A 19,520-nucleotide genomic window follows, 5' to 3' on the forward strand; every position below is an offset into this window, starting at 1 on the left:
GCACCCGATCAGGTCCTGGTGCTTTGTCCCCTTTCGTTGAGAAAACTGCCCTCTTAATCTCTTGCTGGCACGCTTGTCTGTTAAGGGATTGGATTTGCCATTGCTGAGTTGAGGAAATTCAGACTCCGCCTCCACATGGTTAGCACAACAATACAAGTCCTTGGAAAAACTTGCCTTCATCTCCTTCAGTATTCCAACGTCTATTTCCCATTGGACTTGCTCATCCTTCAGGCACTCGATTCTATTTCTTCTTCTCGTGGTGATAGTAAAGGTATGAAAAAATTTTGTATTTCTGTCTCCTGCTTGTAGCTAACTCACCTTGGATTTCTGCCTCCAAAACACTTCCTCTTGCTCCAAAATATGCCAGAATCTCTTTCTCCAGAGATTGAAGGAAGGTCGAGTATCTGTACGATCTTAATTTTTCTCTAGAATAAATTACCAAAAATTAACTGGTTCCACTTTCTGAAATGTTCTGCGAAGGAGTTAATGTTTGCTTGTAACACCTGGTTTGCCTTCCACGCTCGAGAAACCTCTTCCAAGGAAGCTGGATGAGTAAACCAGTCCCACTCAAGTCTGAAATATTTTCGGCCATAGAAATTCCCTTTGCCTTCCATAATAAGCAGCAAAGGAGGTGATCTGAATGGGTTCTGACTTAGGTGCTTGATATATGCTTCTGGAAAAGTTGTTCTCAACTCTTCATTACAAAATGAGTGCTTCTTAAGTTGTACCCTTTTTTTTTTGGTCAAAAGCTTCTCAAGTTGTACTTCAAATAGTGCCTCCAATGGTTTTTTTTTTTTTTTGATAACTCGGAACATACCCCGTTTCGAACCACTTAGGACCCGAGCCGATACACTAAACTGGAGGAGTACACCACGGCCTTACGCAACGCACCTCGGGCGAGTCACGGGGATTCAAGTCCAGGGTAAGATTCGAACCCAGGGCCAAAGAAGTCCTTAAGAGTTCGCTTACCACTGGACCACCCCCGTAGGGGCGCCTCCAATATTGCTCCTTGAGATGATGTTAAGACTTTTCTATCACCAACTCCTATGTAACATAATTTAGTAGATTTTGTTTTGTTTTGTTTGTTCTTTTTTTCTTTTTTTTGGTAGGAATTCACTACATACATACATCGAAATATCCTATTTTCTGTTTTATTTGTTAGATCTCCTACATCATTTTTGCTTATATGACTATTCATTAATACTTAAATTTGCATCCCTCAATATTTTAAGCCTCTTTACTTGGTTTTTAAGGCAGAAAGTAAAAAAAAAAAAATAAGAAATGAGAGTTTTCTCGGAAGGAAAAAACGAATTTCTATGAAGATGTGGAACTAAAGAAAGTGACTAGGCTTGGAGATTTGGTTTCTTACTCTAGAAACCATTGTAATTTTCCTACATTGCAATTTTAGCGTTATAACAACTTATTATTTGTTTCCTTAACTATTGCAAATTACCATTGCACTAAAATGGTGTGACTCTCTGATATGTAAAAGCAACTTCTCGTAAGACTATTTCAAATAGCAAAACGTTTAGTGTTGGAAGGCTCCAACATTTTGGACTAGTTTTGGAACTATGAACTAATATTGGATTTACCATTATTTTGTTGGTTCTGTTTGGAATTTGGTAGCAAATTCACTTGTTTGGTAGTAGTAAAGCGGGTAAAGGTTGTCCATTTGCCAATTGAGAATTTACCATACATTATCGCAACTGTTAATGGGAAGAGTATTGCAACATAAGAGTCTAGATGAAACTTTTTCAAACCTCAATACATCCAACTGATTTTTGACCCAAAAGAGTCTTATCGAATAAAAATTTCATCTTCCATTCTTTTTGCTTTTCCTGCGTCCACAGTTTCTCTGGATGCAAAGTCTGCAAATGTAAATTATCTATTGGGAAGGCTGAAATTTCTGACTGCACAAAACACTTGAAAACTTATGTTATATCCCATCTTAACTTTACTTTTACATTCAAAAAGAATTTATGAATCTTAAAGCACCATGATTTAGCAATTAAATCTTTCAAGTACAATGTAGGTGAATAATTTATACCTTAACTGTGCTTATAGGTGAGGCTGTCTGCAAGGATTTAGTGATTGATATCCACAGTGCAATGCATCATGAGCAAGGTAATAAAAGAAAGTAGAAAAAGAAGAGTTAATGCTTATTCACTTGATGCCATGTAGATTCGTTTTGAGAAAATTTTAGTTTCAAGTATAAACTAGAACCAGACATAGAAGCAAACTGGAAAGCACTTAAGAAACTTAAAGCTTCAAAAGAGTGTCACAAGATGCAAGGAGATTATGCAATTTTTACAGAGTATCCTGAACAGAAAAGCAAAGGAAAACTAGTTACAAGCATTACTGAGGTAGAATTAGATCCTGGAAGGAATCAAGGGAGTGGTGTTCTGTAGGTATGCACAAGCAGCTCCCACTCCACTACCTAGCTTAACAGGGTAACCAACATCCTTGAGTACCATCTCCACTCCAGCAAGACAGCCAAGTAGTTGCAACTGCAACAGAAAACAGGAATTGATAAATAAGTGGTTATGTCAAAAAAAATTGGAAGGTGATTAACACAAGCTTGATTGACCTTCTGGTTTTTATTACATAGTTTTCACATTCCTCATGAGTTAGACAACCCTGATTTTTATCTGCTTTCTACTGTTTTTATGAGTCATATTGAACATTTGAATAATTGTGTTTGTAAAAATTGCATCTGAGGGAGGAGAATGGAACCTCATTTAAGTTGCCAAGATGCCCTATTCTGAAAACCTTTCCAGCAACTTTGTTCAGCCCCAGACCCAAGCTTAAGTTGTATCTCTTCCAGGCCCTTCTAACAATTTCTGAACTGTCAATGTTAGGAGGAACAAGCACAGCAGTGACTGTATCACTGTACCATTCCTCCTTTTGGGTGCAATTTTTCAAGCCCCATGCTTCCATAGCAAGTCTGCGTTCAGTGCAATAGTGCATGCAAATTTGATATATATGTCAGTAGATTGACATTAACCGACCATTGTGATGCAACATGAGAGTAGTACCCTAATTGTGGAAAGATTTTATAATTTTTTAGATACAAGAACCAAATCAAATCGCTTCCATAGGCAATCAAGCTATTTCATTTTAACAAAATTCAAGTGCTTCAACATTTCTATCTAAGCCAATACCTTGTTGCTTTGGCTAAGCGAGCATGCCTGGCAAATACATTCTCAAGTCCTTCCTCAAATATGAGATCCAAAGCTGCTCTTAGACCATATAGAAGATGAATGGATGGAGTGTATGGCCAATATGTTCCCAACTTATAGAACTTCAGGTAGTCCTTCCAGTCAAAGAAGACTCTAACAGATTTTGCTGTTTTGGAAGCCTCAAGAGCCTTGGGGCTTGCACAAACGATTCCTATGCCAGTTGGGAGAGAAAGAGCTTTCTGAGAGCCAGTTAGTGCCACATCTACTCCCCATTCATCCATGCGGAAATCAAGTGCACAAATGGAGGAAACACCATCAACAACAAAGAGTGCTGGATGGTTGTAGTGATCTGGAGTTGCAAAGAAAGTAGAAAGCTTTATATAATGTTTGGGAAAGAAAAGTACCAATTCCTTTAAGAAATACCTTCTTAAATTCCAGAACACATAAAAGAGCTCAAGGCAAGATGATCGACCAAATCAGAGTTATGCGGTGGAACTTTCCTAGGCAGATGCTTCAATTTTCATCTCATTCTAAGGTAATCTCTAATTAACTGTCCATGGTTTTGTATTTGAGATGATTTCTTCTATGCATGTCCTAATTGTTCTATGCATATGCTTGCCTCTCGAACTTGTAATCATATGAGGCTTCTTCATATGATTTCATTTTCAGAATCAACCACACAGAGGAGTCAGGTCATCCTCCAAATGTCAATTATATCTTAGAAGAGTTTGCTGCATTGCCATAACAACTTAGCCTTAAAGTCATTTCTTCTTCCTTCATACAATGAACAGATGCAAACTAACTTCCCTTAGTCACTCCTACTTGTGGAACAAAAAATCAGACATGCTCGAGGAACAAAAGCCTATCATACTGCTGGGCCAGACACTAGTCTATCCGCATATGCTGGAATTTTTATCAAGTGCGCTTAATCATATTAATCCAACTTCAAAAATTCAGCTTGATGGTAAGAGCAAAAAGTTTAAGAGGCACTATCATCGAGAGAACCCTAACAAGTCATTAGTTTGACATTTGGTTTGGGAATCTCAGGATAAGAAAGGACTCTGTTTGCTGCTCTTATAATGACTAACTGACGTTGAAAGGAAGAATAATACTTGTATATCCACTCTAGATCAAAAGTCAAAACCATTAAGCTGATAAATGGCAGAGAGGAGAGCAGCATCAACTGCTTACCAAGAATCTTTCTAACAGTAGCCAAGTTGTTGGTTACACCAGTTGCTGTTTCATTGTGCACGATGCAGATGGCCTTGATAGTATGTGCTGTATCTTCTGCTAGTTTTGAGGCCAAAATATCAAGATTTGCTCCTTGACCCCATTCACTTTCAATGACATCCACATTGAAGTTAAGACGCTGCTGTTGGTCAATCCACAACAAACTGAATTGTCCAATTAGGAAAGATACAATGCGATCTCCTGGTGATAAGGTGTTGGTAAGTGCACTTTCCCATGCACCAGTCCCTGTCCAACAGCAGCAGAGAAATTTCGAAGTTTAGATTAGTTAAAATATCAGCTCCTACTGAAATATATTGACTGGAGTTGATGATGCACAGTGTTCTAATGTGACTGATGAAAAGGAAATCACCAGCAATTAGACAGCATTAAGTATGTGGCATATGAAGTTAACAGCTTCAGCTTAGTACCTTTTAAAATCAGAAATATTAGGCAAAAATCTTACTTGCGCTAAATTAATGACAGATGACATATATAAGACAAGAGGTTTCATTAATTGATAAAAAAAAAAAAAGTTGATCAAGCAAACTAAGCATCAAATTCTTTCCCTCGGTCATTTATGTGCACTTGGCATCGAGGATGTTTACTTCTTAGTGAGTCATTCCAATAAACATGAAATGATATTATAGTAAAATGGATCTTAATACGGAGAATTCCAGAATCCTGAACTTCAGATGCAAGAATTGACAACATGCATCACTTGGTACCCTATCCTACAGAATAAGGAAGACAAGAAAACCAGATGGAGCCAAGTCATATGACCCCCGTTTTCTTTTAATAACACGCAATGCAGTAGTTTTGCCTTCATGTTACTTTAATTGTAAAAACTTTTCCTTAGGACCGTGATCAACATATTCCATGGCATGCTTAACTCAATGTTACACAGCTACTCCTAAATAAAAACCATAAGATACTAAAATTTGCAATCTTGTTAGTGATCAAAGTACCATTATTCAAAGCAGATCACCTGTGGTTGGGATCAGAAATGGGGTTCCACTTTCACTCTTAAAAATCTTCTTGACATCCTCCAGCAAGATTTTGGTCATGGCTGGAATGGCTGGAGAGCGATAATCCTCATTATTCCTGTTCATTGCACGGATGATCTGGTCTGGTATATTGACAGGTCCCGGCACAAAGAGATGGTTCCGTCCAGGTCCATTAACGTAGTCCATCTTTCCCCCTCCTGTTAACTGTTGATTCTCTGGTGATTTGCTAATCAAACATATACAGTTAGAAAACCCCTCAAAACGAACCAGAACTGCCTATTGCAACGCTGAAGTTGTCCGCATAAATGAGTCGACATTCTTTTGCTCGTTTTAAAGCTTACAATTACATTACTTTCATTTCACAAAATTTATCTATAAAAGGACAAAGGGTTTCGAACGCATTTCCAAATTACACGAAAAAAATTCATTTCTTCAATGCTCTCAGTCCAAAGTCTATACATCAGTTTGAGAAGTACAAAGGTTCATTGGTTGTCTTACAAAAGATGAAGATCAAACAATATTTCTCCATTCCAAATCAAGATCAGTGTCAACATAATTAAACAGCAGATTGCTTACATGCTTATGTTCAATAGTCAGCAAATAACTCAGAAATGAAATGTAACAGAATGTACTGCTGAAGGACTCAATGATTGACTATAGTAGAAAATTATAAAACAGGTATATTTAGTTTGTGACTAATTGGAGCCCGGAATATACTGTCGAAATCTACTTCAAGAACTTCAATTTTCTGAAAAGCTCATTACAATTGGTACAACACAATTCAGGTTCTCCTCAGTGGGCTTGCAATCATAAGACACTGAAGGATTAATTATTCAAGAGGTATAATCAAACAGAGGTAAATGAAGGACTAAAACATACTTATGCTGATTGTTGAATTCTTAATCTGTTGAATATCCTAGGTAAACCCCCTAAATCCGATTTTTGGACCATGTGTTATCATTTGTAATGGTGGAGAATAAAACTGCAAGAGTATCCATAGAATTTTGGGAATTTTTTAGCATTGTCCCCACTAGATTTTTTTTAAGGTGAACGTACATATAATTAGTTTTGTAATGTAAAACAAATGGATTAGTTCAGAATCCAAAAAAAAATAACCTTTTAATTGAGTCATTCATTTTCCTTAGAACTCGTTATAATTTATTACTTGTCAGTTAAATGAGCTGCTTACATTTTCTTATTGACTAACATTTCTGATTATTGTTAAGATGGAGTTTTTGTTTTACCTTTTTAGTTGGAGTTCTTCAATTACTACTATTTCTTACCATCTACTAACCTGCAAATTATTGACTATCATTTCTGGTTGATAAGGCTGTCATAACCATGAAATATTCCATTCTCTTGGATAAATGCCCTGATACTTCCTAAGACCCCACTCATAAACCAGGTCAGATTTTCACGTAAAAAATGGACTTTTAACAATTTATGACTATCTAAAATTGAAAACCAAAAAAATTTAACAACAAAAGCCACCTTCTATGACTGTTAAAAAACCATGATGCATCCTAGATGAATACCGATTGATATGGTCCTATTTTTGACCAAGCACATAGGAACAGAAAAGAAAAAAACTACCACAAACAAGAAAACATTAATCTTTGGTACTAATTCTGCTACATGTATTTTGAGGGATGATCACCACTAAACAAAATAAAGGAAAAAATGATGTCACTTTTGAAAATCAAACTAAGCTTTATCAAACTAACACCAAGCACTTCTTGATTTTATTTTATTCCGGGCTTTTTTTAAAAGATTTTTATAAAGGAAACAACCAAATGGAAAAAGGGACAATCTGAATAATTACAACAAATAGAATCAGACCCTCTTTTTAATGCCACAAAGCTAGAACTTCTATCACTTGCCTACGTTCAATTCTCCAAACTAAGCATCCAAACCACTAATCACACATGCAAGGCATATCAAACAAAATATATACACACACACAGCATAAAAAACCAACAAAAAAAATGGTTATATCATATATGATATTCAGCTGGTTCGGAAGATTACTTATAATATACCTTAAACTGATGAAAACAGGGGACTTCCCCCCCAAAGTTCAGCAGAACCTGCAGGCTTTTTCTTGGTAGAAACAAAGGTTTGGGAGGATGAAAAATTTTATAAGAGCGCGGGAGACCAATCAGTGTTCAGGTGGGTCCCACGTGGGAGTTACGTGGCAGATAAGAGTGCACAAATGGGAATCCTGCGGCTAAGACTCTGTGACATCAGAAGCAGAAGTTGTATTGTAGACTCATCTGCACTTTTTTTTCCTTTTTTTTTTTTTTTTGGGTTTTTATGGCTTTTGAGAATTTGAGATAGCGAGAAATATTCAGCTTTGTACCATTGCCATAAGTTTTTTATCCCTTTGTGTGGTTTGACAAATTTGTCTTTAAGCCCAATTGAACCTTTTAGAACCTGCAATAAGTTTAAGTGATAGTATGATTCAAAGTTTTAAAACATGTACCAATACCTACAAGTTTTGGGAAGTTCTCTTTCAGAAATGCACATTAATTTTGTATAGAATTGCACATTGTGTCCAAAAGTTTTTGTTAGTTTTCTCTGCAAGGGCACCTTGATTTGGTTTTGATGGAAACGACTTATTGGTACCACGTTTTATATCTTTTATAAATCAAAGAAAAAAAGAAAATGATAATACAAGAATGAAAGTTCAATTAGATAGTTTTATTCATTTTTTTGGGGGTAAAGTTTTTATTTACGCTCTAATTCGGTGGACCAAAATGAAATAACCTTGAGCAATATAAAGGCTTTATTCTGCATAACTTGAAATGAGATGGAGTTGTATAAATGTCTAAAAATATAGGATGTAGTATTTAAATAAGAAGTATATGGAAAAGGGGTTTTTTAGAGGACCATAAGAAAAAGCCACAAAGCATGAGGTTGGAAAAGAATTTGCGGGAGATAAGTGATAAAGGGCTATCAGCCACACTCTCTTGTAGGAAAGGCAAAGCCACACAGCAGTTTTGAATTTGTTTCTTTGTGCTATCTTTTTCGCAAAAAACAAAATTTTGTACTTCTCTGGGATATCTTGGGCCTTAATGGAATCAGAATACAATTTCCTTTGACAGAATTCCTTGAGAATGTAGAATTTATTAAATTAAGCGCCAGCGGATGGACCACTCATTTGCTCTCTTGTCCAAGCCATCGAAAAGGGAAAAGAAAAGTTTTCCTGCATTCCTGATACAGTCTAGAGCCAAAAAAGAACTTTATACAATTCATAAGAAAATGGATCTTTTAAACATAGTTAGCCAAAAGAAGAACGGGTATAATTCGAGATATTATACGTGTGTACATTATACATAACTTTTTTAGAAATATGATTAAAAGTTTAGCATAGAAATATGTGTTACAACAAAATTATGTATATAAATTCATATGTGAATAGTACGAACATATTTGAAAGTTAGCAACTAAAAATACGAATAAATTTACTATAATTTTCAAAGATTATGTCATATTTATGCCACTTTTAAGCTTAGTGTTGTGTTTGTGACATTAAATTTATTAGAAGATTATCACCTTATTACTTAAATATGTATAAATCTACAATAATTATGGTACATGTTGCTCGATTCATGACATGATTCTGAAATATGTCATTATCCTTAATTAAATTTAAAATTTTTTCAAAAATTGAAGTACAGTTCATGAAGTATAATGCATCAAAATTTTATTAGATATTTTATAGAATTAACTGAAAAGTATGAATATCTTTCAAATTATTTTTGAAATGTATGAAATACAAAATTTTTGTTAATGATATGTACGAATTGAATAATACAAATATAATATGAGTATTTTACTGACTAGGCTTTCAAATAATAGAAACATTGAATTAAATAGGGATGGATTGAGAGATGAAAATTCAATTGACGGTGTCAACATTTGTCCATGCACTAGATATTTCTTCCCTTTTGGATAATAAAGTAGAATGGTAGGTGGGGCACTCACCATTTGCTAGGAGAAAAAATTATAGGCCTGTTTCATAACTCTACTTAATGCTAAAAATTAATTCATTTAGAACTTTTTGAATTCAACATGTTTGATAACAGAAATGCCTTATCACTTAATGCATTAAGTACTACTTAATTTGTGTACAAAAACTTTTAAAAAAGTAAAAATTTGGCACTGAATTTTTCGAATTGACTACACGTGCTATAACTCTTATAGAGACAACACATTCTCATATTAGTCATATATGTGTAGGAACGTAGTAAATAGCTAATCTAAGCTAGACAAATGCAGAAACTTTGAGGCGTAAAAACACTTTCCTTAAGGTGTTATTTCCCTCCATATTAGAGAAATTACCTTCAGGATACAACAAAGTCTAAGAACTATCAACGGAAAAAAGTGATTTAATACTGTCAAAGTCCTACTATTTTAAAGAATTGAAACACCTATCCAAGACACTATCAAAGGATGCAATCCTTATTAAATAGGTGTATAGGTAGTTAACCATTTAACAGGTATGTCTGTTAAATGTAACTGTCATTAACCACCCATAATTAATTATCTAAAATAAATATTTTAGACAATTAATTAACACCCTACCCTAATCAGAAAGCCCCAAGGTCCAAGGTGCCCTCTTTGAATGTGGGACAATGAACTTCAACTTTCTCATTACAAACTATTACCAACAACCCCCCACTTAGTTTGCAATGAAATTAAATTAGCAGTCATATTATCTTGCATAGAGAAAGGTGTTTGTGAACTAAAACCCTTCTCTTAGTGTAAATATTTCACTTGTTCTAACAAGTCATGGTGGCTACGTAGCTTAAACCATAACTTTAAAGTAAAACAGAAATAGCACACACAAGATTATATCCTTCGGAGAATAGTTCATGAAATGATTTTAGCACTTTTACTGGCCATGTGCTCCATCCTAGATTCGTGATCATTTACAAAAGAAAACCCCACTTTTGCTAGGAGCGGCACCAATCCCATGATCATATAGATGAAGTACATTTCAAGATTTTATTACCAAGACACTATGAAACCATATTTAGCTTCATTAAGAGTATGATACTCAGCCTCTTAAGCATCAAACTGCACTAGTACCTTGGAATGGTATAATACAATTTCTAGTGCTCACAACCACTTATTAGTAACTTGTTATTACTCTTTAAACCTTTCATCTAGTGTTAGTGCTAGAAGAGAGGTTGGGTTACCATTACTAGTGGTTCTAGACAAAGGGTTTTAACCCCATTCCCAATGACGTTGCTTTCACTACATCTCTTGAGAGAGCTTTAGTGAATGGATCTGCCAAGTTGTTGAATGATCTAACATACACCACTGTGACTATGTCATCATTCAATAATTGTCTGACATATTTATGTCTTAGGCTTATATGTCTATATTTTCCATTATATATTCTATTTAATGCTCTAGACATAGTGGCTTCACTATCATAATGCAAAGAAATGGCTGCCATCGGTTTTGGCCACAACTTGATGTCTAACAATAAGTTTCTTAGCCATTCGGCCTCTTTGCATGCAGCTGCTAAGGCTACAAATTCAGCCTCCATGGTGGAATGAGTTATAATGGTTTGTTTCTTTGATGCCCAAGAAACAACTCCTCCACCCAATGTAAAAATCCATCCAGAAGTAGACACTTTGTCACATACACTGGTTACCCAGCTTGCATCAGAATAACCTTCAAGTACAGTCGGAAATTTGTTATAGGAAAGCTCTAAATCTTTTGTCCTTTTAAGATATCCAAGCACTCTACCTATAGCTTCCAATGTTCTATACTAGGACTCTTAGTATACCTAGCAAGTCGACAAACTGCATATGAAATATCTGGCCTAGTATAATGCATAGCATACATTAGACTACCAATTGCACTAGCGTATTCTAATTGAGCAATCGGCTTTCCAGAATTTTCAAACAACTTAAAGTTAGGATCATAAGGAGTGCTTACTTCTTTCACCTTCAAATGTTGATACTTGTTTAAAACTTTCTCAACATAATGAGATTGACTTAAAGAATAGCCCCCATAATGTTTCTTAACTTTAATTTCTAAGATAGTATCTACTTCTCCAAGATCTTTCATATTGAATATAGAAGATAAATACTTCTTAGTTTTGTCAACGCCTTTGTAATTAGTACCAACAATTAGCATGTCATCCACATATAAACAGATTATCACACCATACTCTTTAGTAAACTTGGAATAAATGCACTTATCAGCATTATTATATTTAAAACCATTAGAGAGTATAGCAAATTCAAACTTTTGATGCCATTGTTTAGGTGCTTGCTTTAAACCATACAAAGATCTTATCAGTTTGCAAACTTTCTTTTCATTTCCTAGTAGAACAAAGCCTTCTGGTTGATCCATATACACCTCTTCATTTAAGTCACCATTTAAAAAAGCCGTTTATACATCCATCTGATGTACACACAAATCAAATATTGAAGCCAATGCTAATAGTACTCTTATAGATATAATTCTGGCCACAGGTGCATAAGTATCAAAATAATCAATTCCCTCTTTTTGCCTAAATCCTTTTGCTACTAATCTTACCTTAAAAGTTTGTACAGATCCATCAGTTGCATATTTCTTTTGAAATACCCACATACAGCCAATTGGCTTAGAACCCAGAGGCAAATCAACTAGGATCCAAGTATGATTACTCAATAATAAATTCATTTCATCATTAATTGACTCTCGCCAAAACGACACATCTCTTGATTTCATAGCTTCACTAAAAGTTTTACGTCATCTTTTACATTTAACAAGACAGGAATCTTGTCAAGTAGAAATTTTCTATCGCGTTCAACTAAGAAAACAATAGCTTGTGAATCTATAAAATCAGAGGATAAATGTTTTTCCTTCCGCTGCCTTTGACTCCTCAATTCACTTGGAACGTCGCCTGCGTTCCTTTATTATTAGTAGAGAGTCCAGCATTGGAAATAGGCGGTGGCTCTTGGCTTAAATCTGTACTCATTGTCGAATTATAAAGAAATTTATCTTCTAAAAATTCGACATCTCTAGATTCCACAATGACGTTAGAATCTAAATCTAGCAATCAATATGCTTTTGAATTTTCAGCATAGCCTACAAACACACTTTTAAGTACTCGAGGTCCCAATTTAGTTCTATTATGATCAGGGACTCTATAAAAGGCTATACAACCCCAAACTCAAAAATACCTGAAGTTTGGTTTTCTACCTTTTCATAATTCATATGGTGATCTCTTGGATTTAAGCTAAGTTACTCAATTATGTATATGACAAGCAGCCAGTAAAGCCTCTCCCCACAAATTTTTAGGCAGTCTAGAACTTATAATCATAGCATTTACCATATCTTTTAAAGTCCTATTTTTTCTTTCTGCCAAACCATTTTGCTGCGGAGTATAAGGTGCACTAGTTTGGTGTATAATCCCATTTTCTTCACAAAATTGAGAAAAATCAATAGGGAAATATTCCCCACCTCTATCACTTCTCAAAATTTTGATTTTCTTTCCTAATTGATTTTTCACAAGATTTTTCTAACACTTAAACATATGAAATGACTCATCTTTTGTTTTCATCAAGTAAACATACACATATCTTGAATAATCATTAATGAATGTGATGAAATACCTATTTCCTCCTCTTGTTAGAAACCCATTTAATTCACAAACGTCAGAATAAACAAGATCTAACAAATCATTGTTTCTTTCTGCTTTAGGAAAAGGTAATCTGGATATTTTTGCTTGTATGCATGTTTCACATTTTTTTGAAGATTATCCTTAAATGAAATCAGCCCATGTTTAGACATAAACTGCAAAGTTTTATGATTAACATGTGCTAATCTACCATGTCAGAGAGTAGGGGTGAGCAAACGGTACAAATTCGATAATTCAGTTAGCTGAATTCGGTGAATTCAGTTATTTGACTTATAGAAATCTAAACCGCTTTCAATTTCAAATTGGCTATAACCGAATTCATTTCGCAACCGATTTTGAATTTGGAAATGGTAATGAATTCGGTTAACCGAATTCATTTATAAAAAAAAAAAACTGATTTTTTAAAAATTATTACTAATTTGATCCCCAAATTTATTCATAATTTAACACATTACTTATATTCTAATCATTTTGTGGTTTAATTTAATTGGCATTTATTTGATCACTTAGACCTAGAATCCTTAGTCTATGATTTAAGGAACACATAAAAAGTGATTAATTTAAACTAGAATAAACCTTAGACTATACAATGATTAGTGATAATTTATGAATTTATAATTTACAATGATTAATAATAAGTAATATTAGTTACAAACTTACAAATTACAATGATTAGTTATAAGTTATATTAGTTACAAACTTATAATTTATTTCAAATCAAAATAAAACTTATTTACTTACATATGTTATTGTGAAAGTCAATACACTAATACATTGATTTGCAATTCATATACATTTACTTACACTGCTTAGTTGTCTTGTCTATACTTAAAGGCTTAAGATTAGTGAATAGAGAATATGAATTTTTATGTTAAATATGTAATGTAAATTTAGAGCACATTAATACTTGCAAGTTACAGGTTACGCATTCAAATATTCAATAATTCAAACATGAATGATGTATCAAATTACCAATATCTAAATTCTAATTACCAATTATGTTTATTGTTTAATATTTAGTATTATACATATATGTATTAATTATTATCTAATTCTAGTCATGTTACTCATGTATAAAATAATAAGTATTATAGTTATGTTATATTGTTATTTATTACTATATATTTGCATTATTATAGTCATATAACAATTAACAAATACTAAAATAATATATTGTACATTATTATATATTATTATTATTATAAGTACATGATAATACCATATACTAACTATTATTAATAGCATTTACCTATTAATATAATAATATATTAGTAGTATATACTAATACTAAATAGCATTTATCTATATATTATATAATTTTATAAATTCGAACGCGGTAATGCGATACCTTATTTCATTTTACCGAATTTGAATGCAAAATCGGTTATTACCAAATTCATAATCTCATTACCTATTTCATACCATATTAGAATTCGGTGAATTCGGTATGTACCAAATTTGTACCAAATTACCAAATACCCGATTTCAAATTACCAAATTAAATTTGAATTCGGTTATGAATTCGGTATGTACCGAATTTGCTCACCCCTATCAGAGAGAATATGAAGCATCTACAACATACATAGAAATTTTATCTTTATTGATACATAGCTTGAACATTCCATCACAAGAGTATCCCTTGCCTACAAATACACCATCCATAGAGAAGACAACCTTATTAGACTCTAGTATAGCCTTTAGCTCCTTTTTGTTTAAGGCATCAGCCGACACAAGATTTTTCCTAATTTCTGGAACATGAAGTAGATTGACCAATATAAGTTTCTTTCCAGAAGTAAACTGCAAGTCTACACTTCCTTTGCCAAGAACCTTTGCTGTATTATGGTTTCCCATCAATACTTCATGACCATCAGGAACTTCTTCATAAGTCTTGAACTGGAACTTATCATTACAAACGTGGACGGTGGCACCAGAATCATACCACCAGTCACATGATTTGGTTGCAGCAGCCACATGCAACTCAGAAATCATGCCAATGCTCCAATGTGAAACCATTGTAACGATCTCAACAACATCTTGTTCAACCAGATTTGCATTTTTGGCATTGTCTTTCCTTTGTTTTTTGTTGCAATCTGCCTTGCATTCACGCTTGTAATGTCCCTTCTTGCCTCACTTATAGCAGACTCTATTCTTCTTCTTGTCCTTAGATGTACTTGCTTCTGGAGACTTTCTTTTGGAACCAGAAAAATTCTGTGAATTCTTCTCACTTAAAGCATTCACTTTAATATCAGATTCTATTTGCTTCTTTTGAAGATTTCTGGTATCTTCTTCAATACACAAATGTTTTAAAATCTGATCTATAGTGAATGTTTCATTAGTATGGAGCAACTTTTTCTTATAGTCAATCCAACTGGTTGGAAGTTTGGCTATTACTGCTCCAACTTGCAAAGATTCGGATACCTCCACTTTTAGATCATGTAACTTAGACACAATCACTTGGAGATCATGAATCCGATCCATAAGAGAAGAATTCTCAGTGATATGAAAATCAAAATATTGCATAATAAAAAATTTGTCCGCACCTTGTTTCATCGTATTATACTTGTACTCCAGCGCATTCCAGATTTCCTTTAGCAACTTGACTGCAGTATACAGATCATGCAAGCGGTCAGAAAGAGTATTCATGATGTGTCCTTTGCACAGCAACTCGTCCTCTTCGCGTTTCTTGTGTTGTGCCTTGACTTCATCAGAATCATCATCTTTAGGCGCTGGAATTTCAGGAAGTGAAGGATCCAGAACATAAGCAATCTTCAAAGTTGTCAGGAAAAACATCATCTTATCCTTCCAACAGGAGTAGTTAGTGCCGTCGAATCTGTCCAACTTGACAAAGTCCTAATTGATCACTTTGAAAGCAGATTCAGAACTTGACCCCATTGTTGAGAATAACACCTTAAGATTGTAGGAAAGTAGTAAATAACTAATTTAAACTAGACAAATGCAGAGACTTTGAGGCGTGAAAACACTTTCCTTAAGGTGTTATTTGCCTCTATATTAGACAAATTACCTCTATGATGCAACAAAGTCTAAGAACTATTAATGGAAAAAAAATGATTTAATTCTGTCAAAGTCCTACTATTTTAAAGAATTGAAGCACCTATCCAAGATACTATCAAAGGATGCAATCCTTATTGAATAGGTGTATAGGTAGTTAACCATTAATAGGTATGTCTGTTAAATGTAACTGTCATTAACCACCTCTAATTAATTATCTAAAATAAATATTTTAGACAATTAATTAACACCCTATCCTAACCAGAAAGCCCCAAGTGCCCTCTTTGAATGTGGGACAATGAACTTCAACTTTCTCATTACAAACTATTACCAACAATATGCTCTTTCTCGGCACAAAATACATATTTGTTCTCTTCCTATTGACACACATACGCATGTAAAACTACACTTTTGCACACAAATATGCACACTCAAACATCACATCTAAGTTGTTTCATTATTTTTCTATCTCTCTCATAGTTGGACACACACTTTTCTTTCTCTCTAAATATACAAACAATGTAATTTTTTAAAGATAAAAATATAATATTATCACGATATTTCAATTCAGCATTATAATTCAATTAGTTATCAAACAGCTATAATTTAATCAATTCAGCAACTTAATACTTTTAGCACTTAATTTTCAGATTTCAAACTTCAGTCTTACCAAACGAGCCCATATATTTATGTTACACATTCTTGAAAGTTATGTTACATGTTAGAATAATGAGCATAATTTGAATCATTAAATCCGGCCTAAACATCACCCGCCAATGCCACTGTTTCAACGAGTTAGCGATTCAAGTACATGTTCACTAATTGAACCTATGATGATTTGATTATAATAAAATAATATATTTAAATTATTCAAAATAATATAATCATTGAATTGGTTGTTGAATTAATTGGTTTTCTAGATTTTTGCAGTTGAACCAGTGAGTTTTTGAATAGTCATTGAGTTCCTTCCTTTTCTAGTCCAACTACCAATCTAACTTGGTTAGGTGATCAATTCATCAAATTAATCGGTTGAACCGCTAAATCAATTAGCTTTAATAACAGCGGTTAGAAATAAATAAAATGTTAGTAAACTACTATCTAATCACAAAGGCAGGGGAAGCATACATTTTTCAAACATATATATATATATATATATATATATATATATATGTATATAGACACACACACATATGCATACTCTCATGAAATAACAGCATTCCATGAGTTTGTAATGTGATGATTGAAAACGCCTGCATTTAGAGTGTCAACTATGATTTATGTGTGGGGTTTTAGCAAATTCAATCTCGACTCATAAAAAAATAAATAAAAGTTTCGAGGTTTTGAATTTTGAGCTAACACTATGAGACATAAACTCGGTTCACATATATGTTAAGGTTTCAGGCCTAGGTAGGGCTTGATCCAAGTTCACAATCGATACTTATTTATGTATTCAATATAGATGAATATTATATATTATTAAAAAAATTACATATTGATTATAATTTTTATATATTTATTATTAACCTATACATATTATATTATATAATGTACATATTTATATGAATTATTATTCTCAATAGTTTTATGGTGTAGAACTTTTTCATGAATTTCTATAACTTGACTTGTATCAAGAAACAATTGTGGGCGTACGTTCATTGGTTTAGCTTATAATTTTGGTCATGTACAGTTACTATTAATTACTAACTAATTTGTCCTTAATAATTAATGGTCTAGATAGTAATAATTAAAAGTCTTTAATTTATCAACTTTTAATTATTAAGAGTTATAATCTATACTTATCATTATCGTTAGGTGATGTGGCCACGAATCATAACCTTTCCTCTATGTTGTTTCATACATGGTGTTTTAGGGAAAAAAATGGTGAAAATTGTTTCAGCTTTTGATTTGAGAGCGTAACTTCCCCTCTCCCTTACTATGATTTATTATTAACTTGAATATTGTTGTAAAGTTTGAATTTTGAATTATGTTGTATTAACATTAAATTGAAATTCATAGATTATGAAATTTTTTTAATCAAAATCTTATTATGAAATTCACTGATTTAAAACATCGTAAACTTTCTTATTTTATTACAAAACATGTCCTTTCATCTTCTTTATTTAAAATTTCTGAAATTTTTCAACAGAATAATTACATCATCCAGACGTTAAATATTTTATATATGCTAGTTAGATTTTGTCTTAGATTTTAATTAATTAATTACTTTAGTAGATGTAATGGAAGAATTGACTGCTGATTTTTTTTTTTTTTTTGTGGAAAATGATGATATTCTTCATTAACAACTTTTATTACTTAACTGAATATATATATGTATATCAAACTCCTTTAAGCTATTTTAATTCTACACACATAGATAATAGACCATATAAACATAAGAAAACAAACCATTGAACTAAATGTATTAAACATCCATAAGCATCACATCTTGCAGTCTATGAAACGATCCTAAGCTTCAAAACCTTGAATCACAAAATTGAGATCAAATTCCTAAAAGGATCAAGGTTTTTCACTTTTTTAACAACAGACTTTTTCATAGATAATTAAAAAGGGAAAAAACAAATAAGGCCTCCATACCTATCTAGAATACAACAGCCATGAGAGAAAGCAACAATTTTGCAAAGCTTATACATCAAAAGCCACATCAAGGCTTCAAGGATTAAGCAAAAATGTACTTTCAATATGAATGTTAAACAGAAACCAGAAGGCGCGTATGTATATAAACACTTGCACTCTAGAAGCAAGTGCCAATAATTAATTAGCGTAAAAAGAGATATAATATAGGGAAATATATCTACTTTTGAAGATGATTTTGTGTGAATTTCTTGAGGTAATTTTTCATATACTCAGGAACGAAATACAAAATAATCCTCTCCTGATTATGACCTTGTTTAACAGTTATTATCAACCTATTTCTAGCAATTCCCAAATAGTAAAATAAATTCATCAAGCAATCCACCAGTCTCATTCATAAATCTAAGAAAAAAGTTCAAAAAAATATTTTGAACAAAAAATATTAAGTGGGCATTCAAGCAAGGAAGAAAAGAAGTATGAGCAATTGGATAAAGTTTTTTTTAGTAGTAGAGCAATACAACCATAAAACACATTAAGCAGAAGCAAATGAACAGTCATTTGTTCCCTTGTCCAACCCAAGGAAAAGGAAAAAAGCACAAGTTCCAGAAAGAAATTTATCCACAAGTTGTCTGATTCAGTCCAAAAAGAAAATTTATCCACAGGTCTCTTGCATGTTTGTGATGAGAAAATGGTCTTTTATTTTAGATAATACAAATCTTGAGCTACATAACCAAATGAATATTTAAACCTTGGTGACAAGGGTTACCTTATCAATTCAAGATACCCTTAGTCAAATCTATACGTAGTGTTTAGTCACTTCTATACATAGTTTTGAAAATTTTCTTTACTAATCATGTA

General features: G+C 33.0%; 2 protein-coding genes across 2 annotated transcripts; both read right to left on the reverse strand.

Annotated features, from left to right (window-relative positions):
• Positions 1-2,229: 2,229 nt before the first annotated feature.
• Positions 2,230-7,560, reverse strand: LOC113775315 (serine--glyoxylate aminotransferase). Its single transcript, XM_027320142.1, has 6 exons — positions 7,453-7,560; positions 5,395-5,639; positions 4,371-4,655; positions 3,162-3,528; positions 2,734-2,944; positions 2,230-2,507 (listed from the first exon to the last, which is right to left on the reverse strand). Exons 2-6 carry the CDS (start codon positions 5,597-5,599, stop codon positions 2,370-2,372), a joined length of 1,206 nt encoding a protein of 401 aa, XP_027175943.1. The 5' UTR covers positions 5,600-5,639; positions 7,453-7,560; the 3' UTR covers positions 2,230-2,369.
• Positions 7,561-15,188: 7,628 nt separating this feature from the next.
• LOC113770572 lies at positions 15,189-15,854 on the reverse strand. The gene has a single exon (XM_027315079.1). It carries the CDS (start codon positions 15,852-15,854, stop codon positions 15,189-15,191), a length of 666 nt encoding a protein of 221 aa, XP_027170880.1.
• Positions 15,855-19,520: the final 3,666 nt, after the last annotated feature.

The sequence above is a fragment of the Coffea eugenioides genome, chromosome 1 (assembly GCF_003713205.1).
Source record: "Coffea eugenioides isolate CCC68of chromosome 1, Ceug_1.0, whole genome shotgun sequence".
NCBI classification, from domain to species: domain Eukaryota; kingdom Viridiplantae; phylum Streptophyta; class Magnoliopsida; order Gentianales; family Rubiaceae; genus Coffea; species Coffea eugenioides.

What these genes read in the sequence shown, in the direction of transcription:
- LOC113775315 (XM_027320142.1), bottom strand. Translation starts at nt 5,599, where the DNA reads ATGGACTACGTTAATGGACCTGGACGGAACCATCTCTTTGTGCCGGGA. An exon ending in ATTTCTGATCCCAACCACAG is followed by an intron (nt 4,656 to 5,394) that starts GTGATCTGCTTT and finishes GCTGTTGGACAG; the next exon opens with GGACTGGTGCATGGGAAAGT. An exon ending in CGCTTAGCCAAAGCAACAAG is followed by an intron (nt 2,945 to 3,161) that starts GTATTGGCTTAG and finishes CACTGAACGCAG; the next exon opens with ACTTGCTATGGAAGCATGGG.
- LOC113770572 (XM_027315079.1), bottom strand. Translation starts at nt 15,854, where the DNA reads ATGATGTTTTTCCTGACAACTTTGAAGATTGCTTATGTTCTGGATCCT.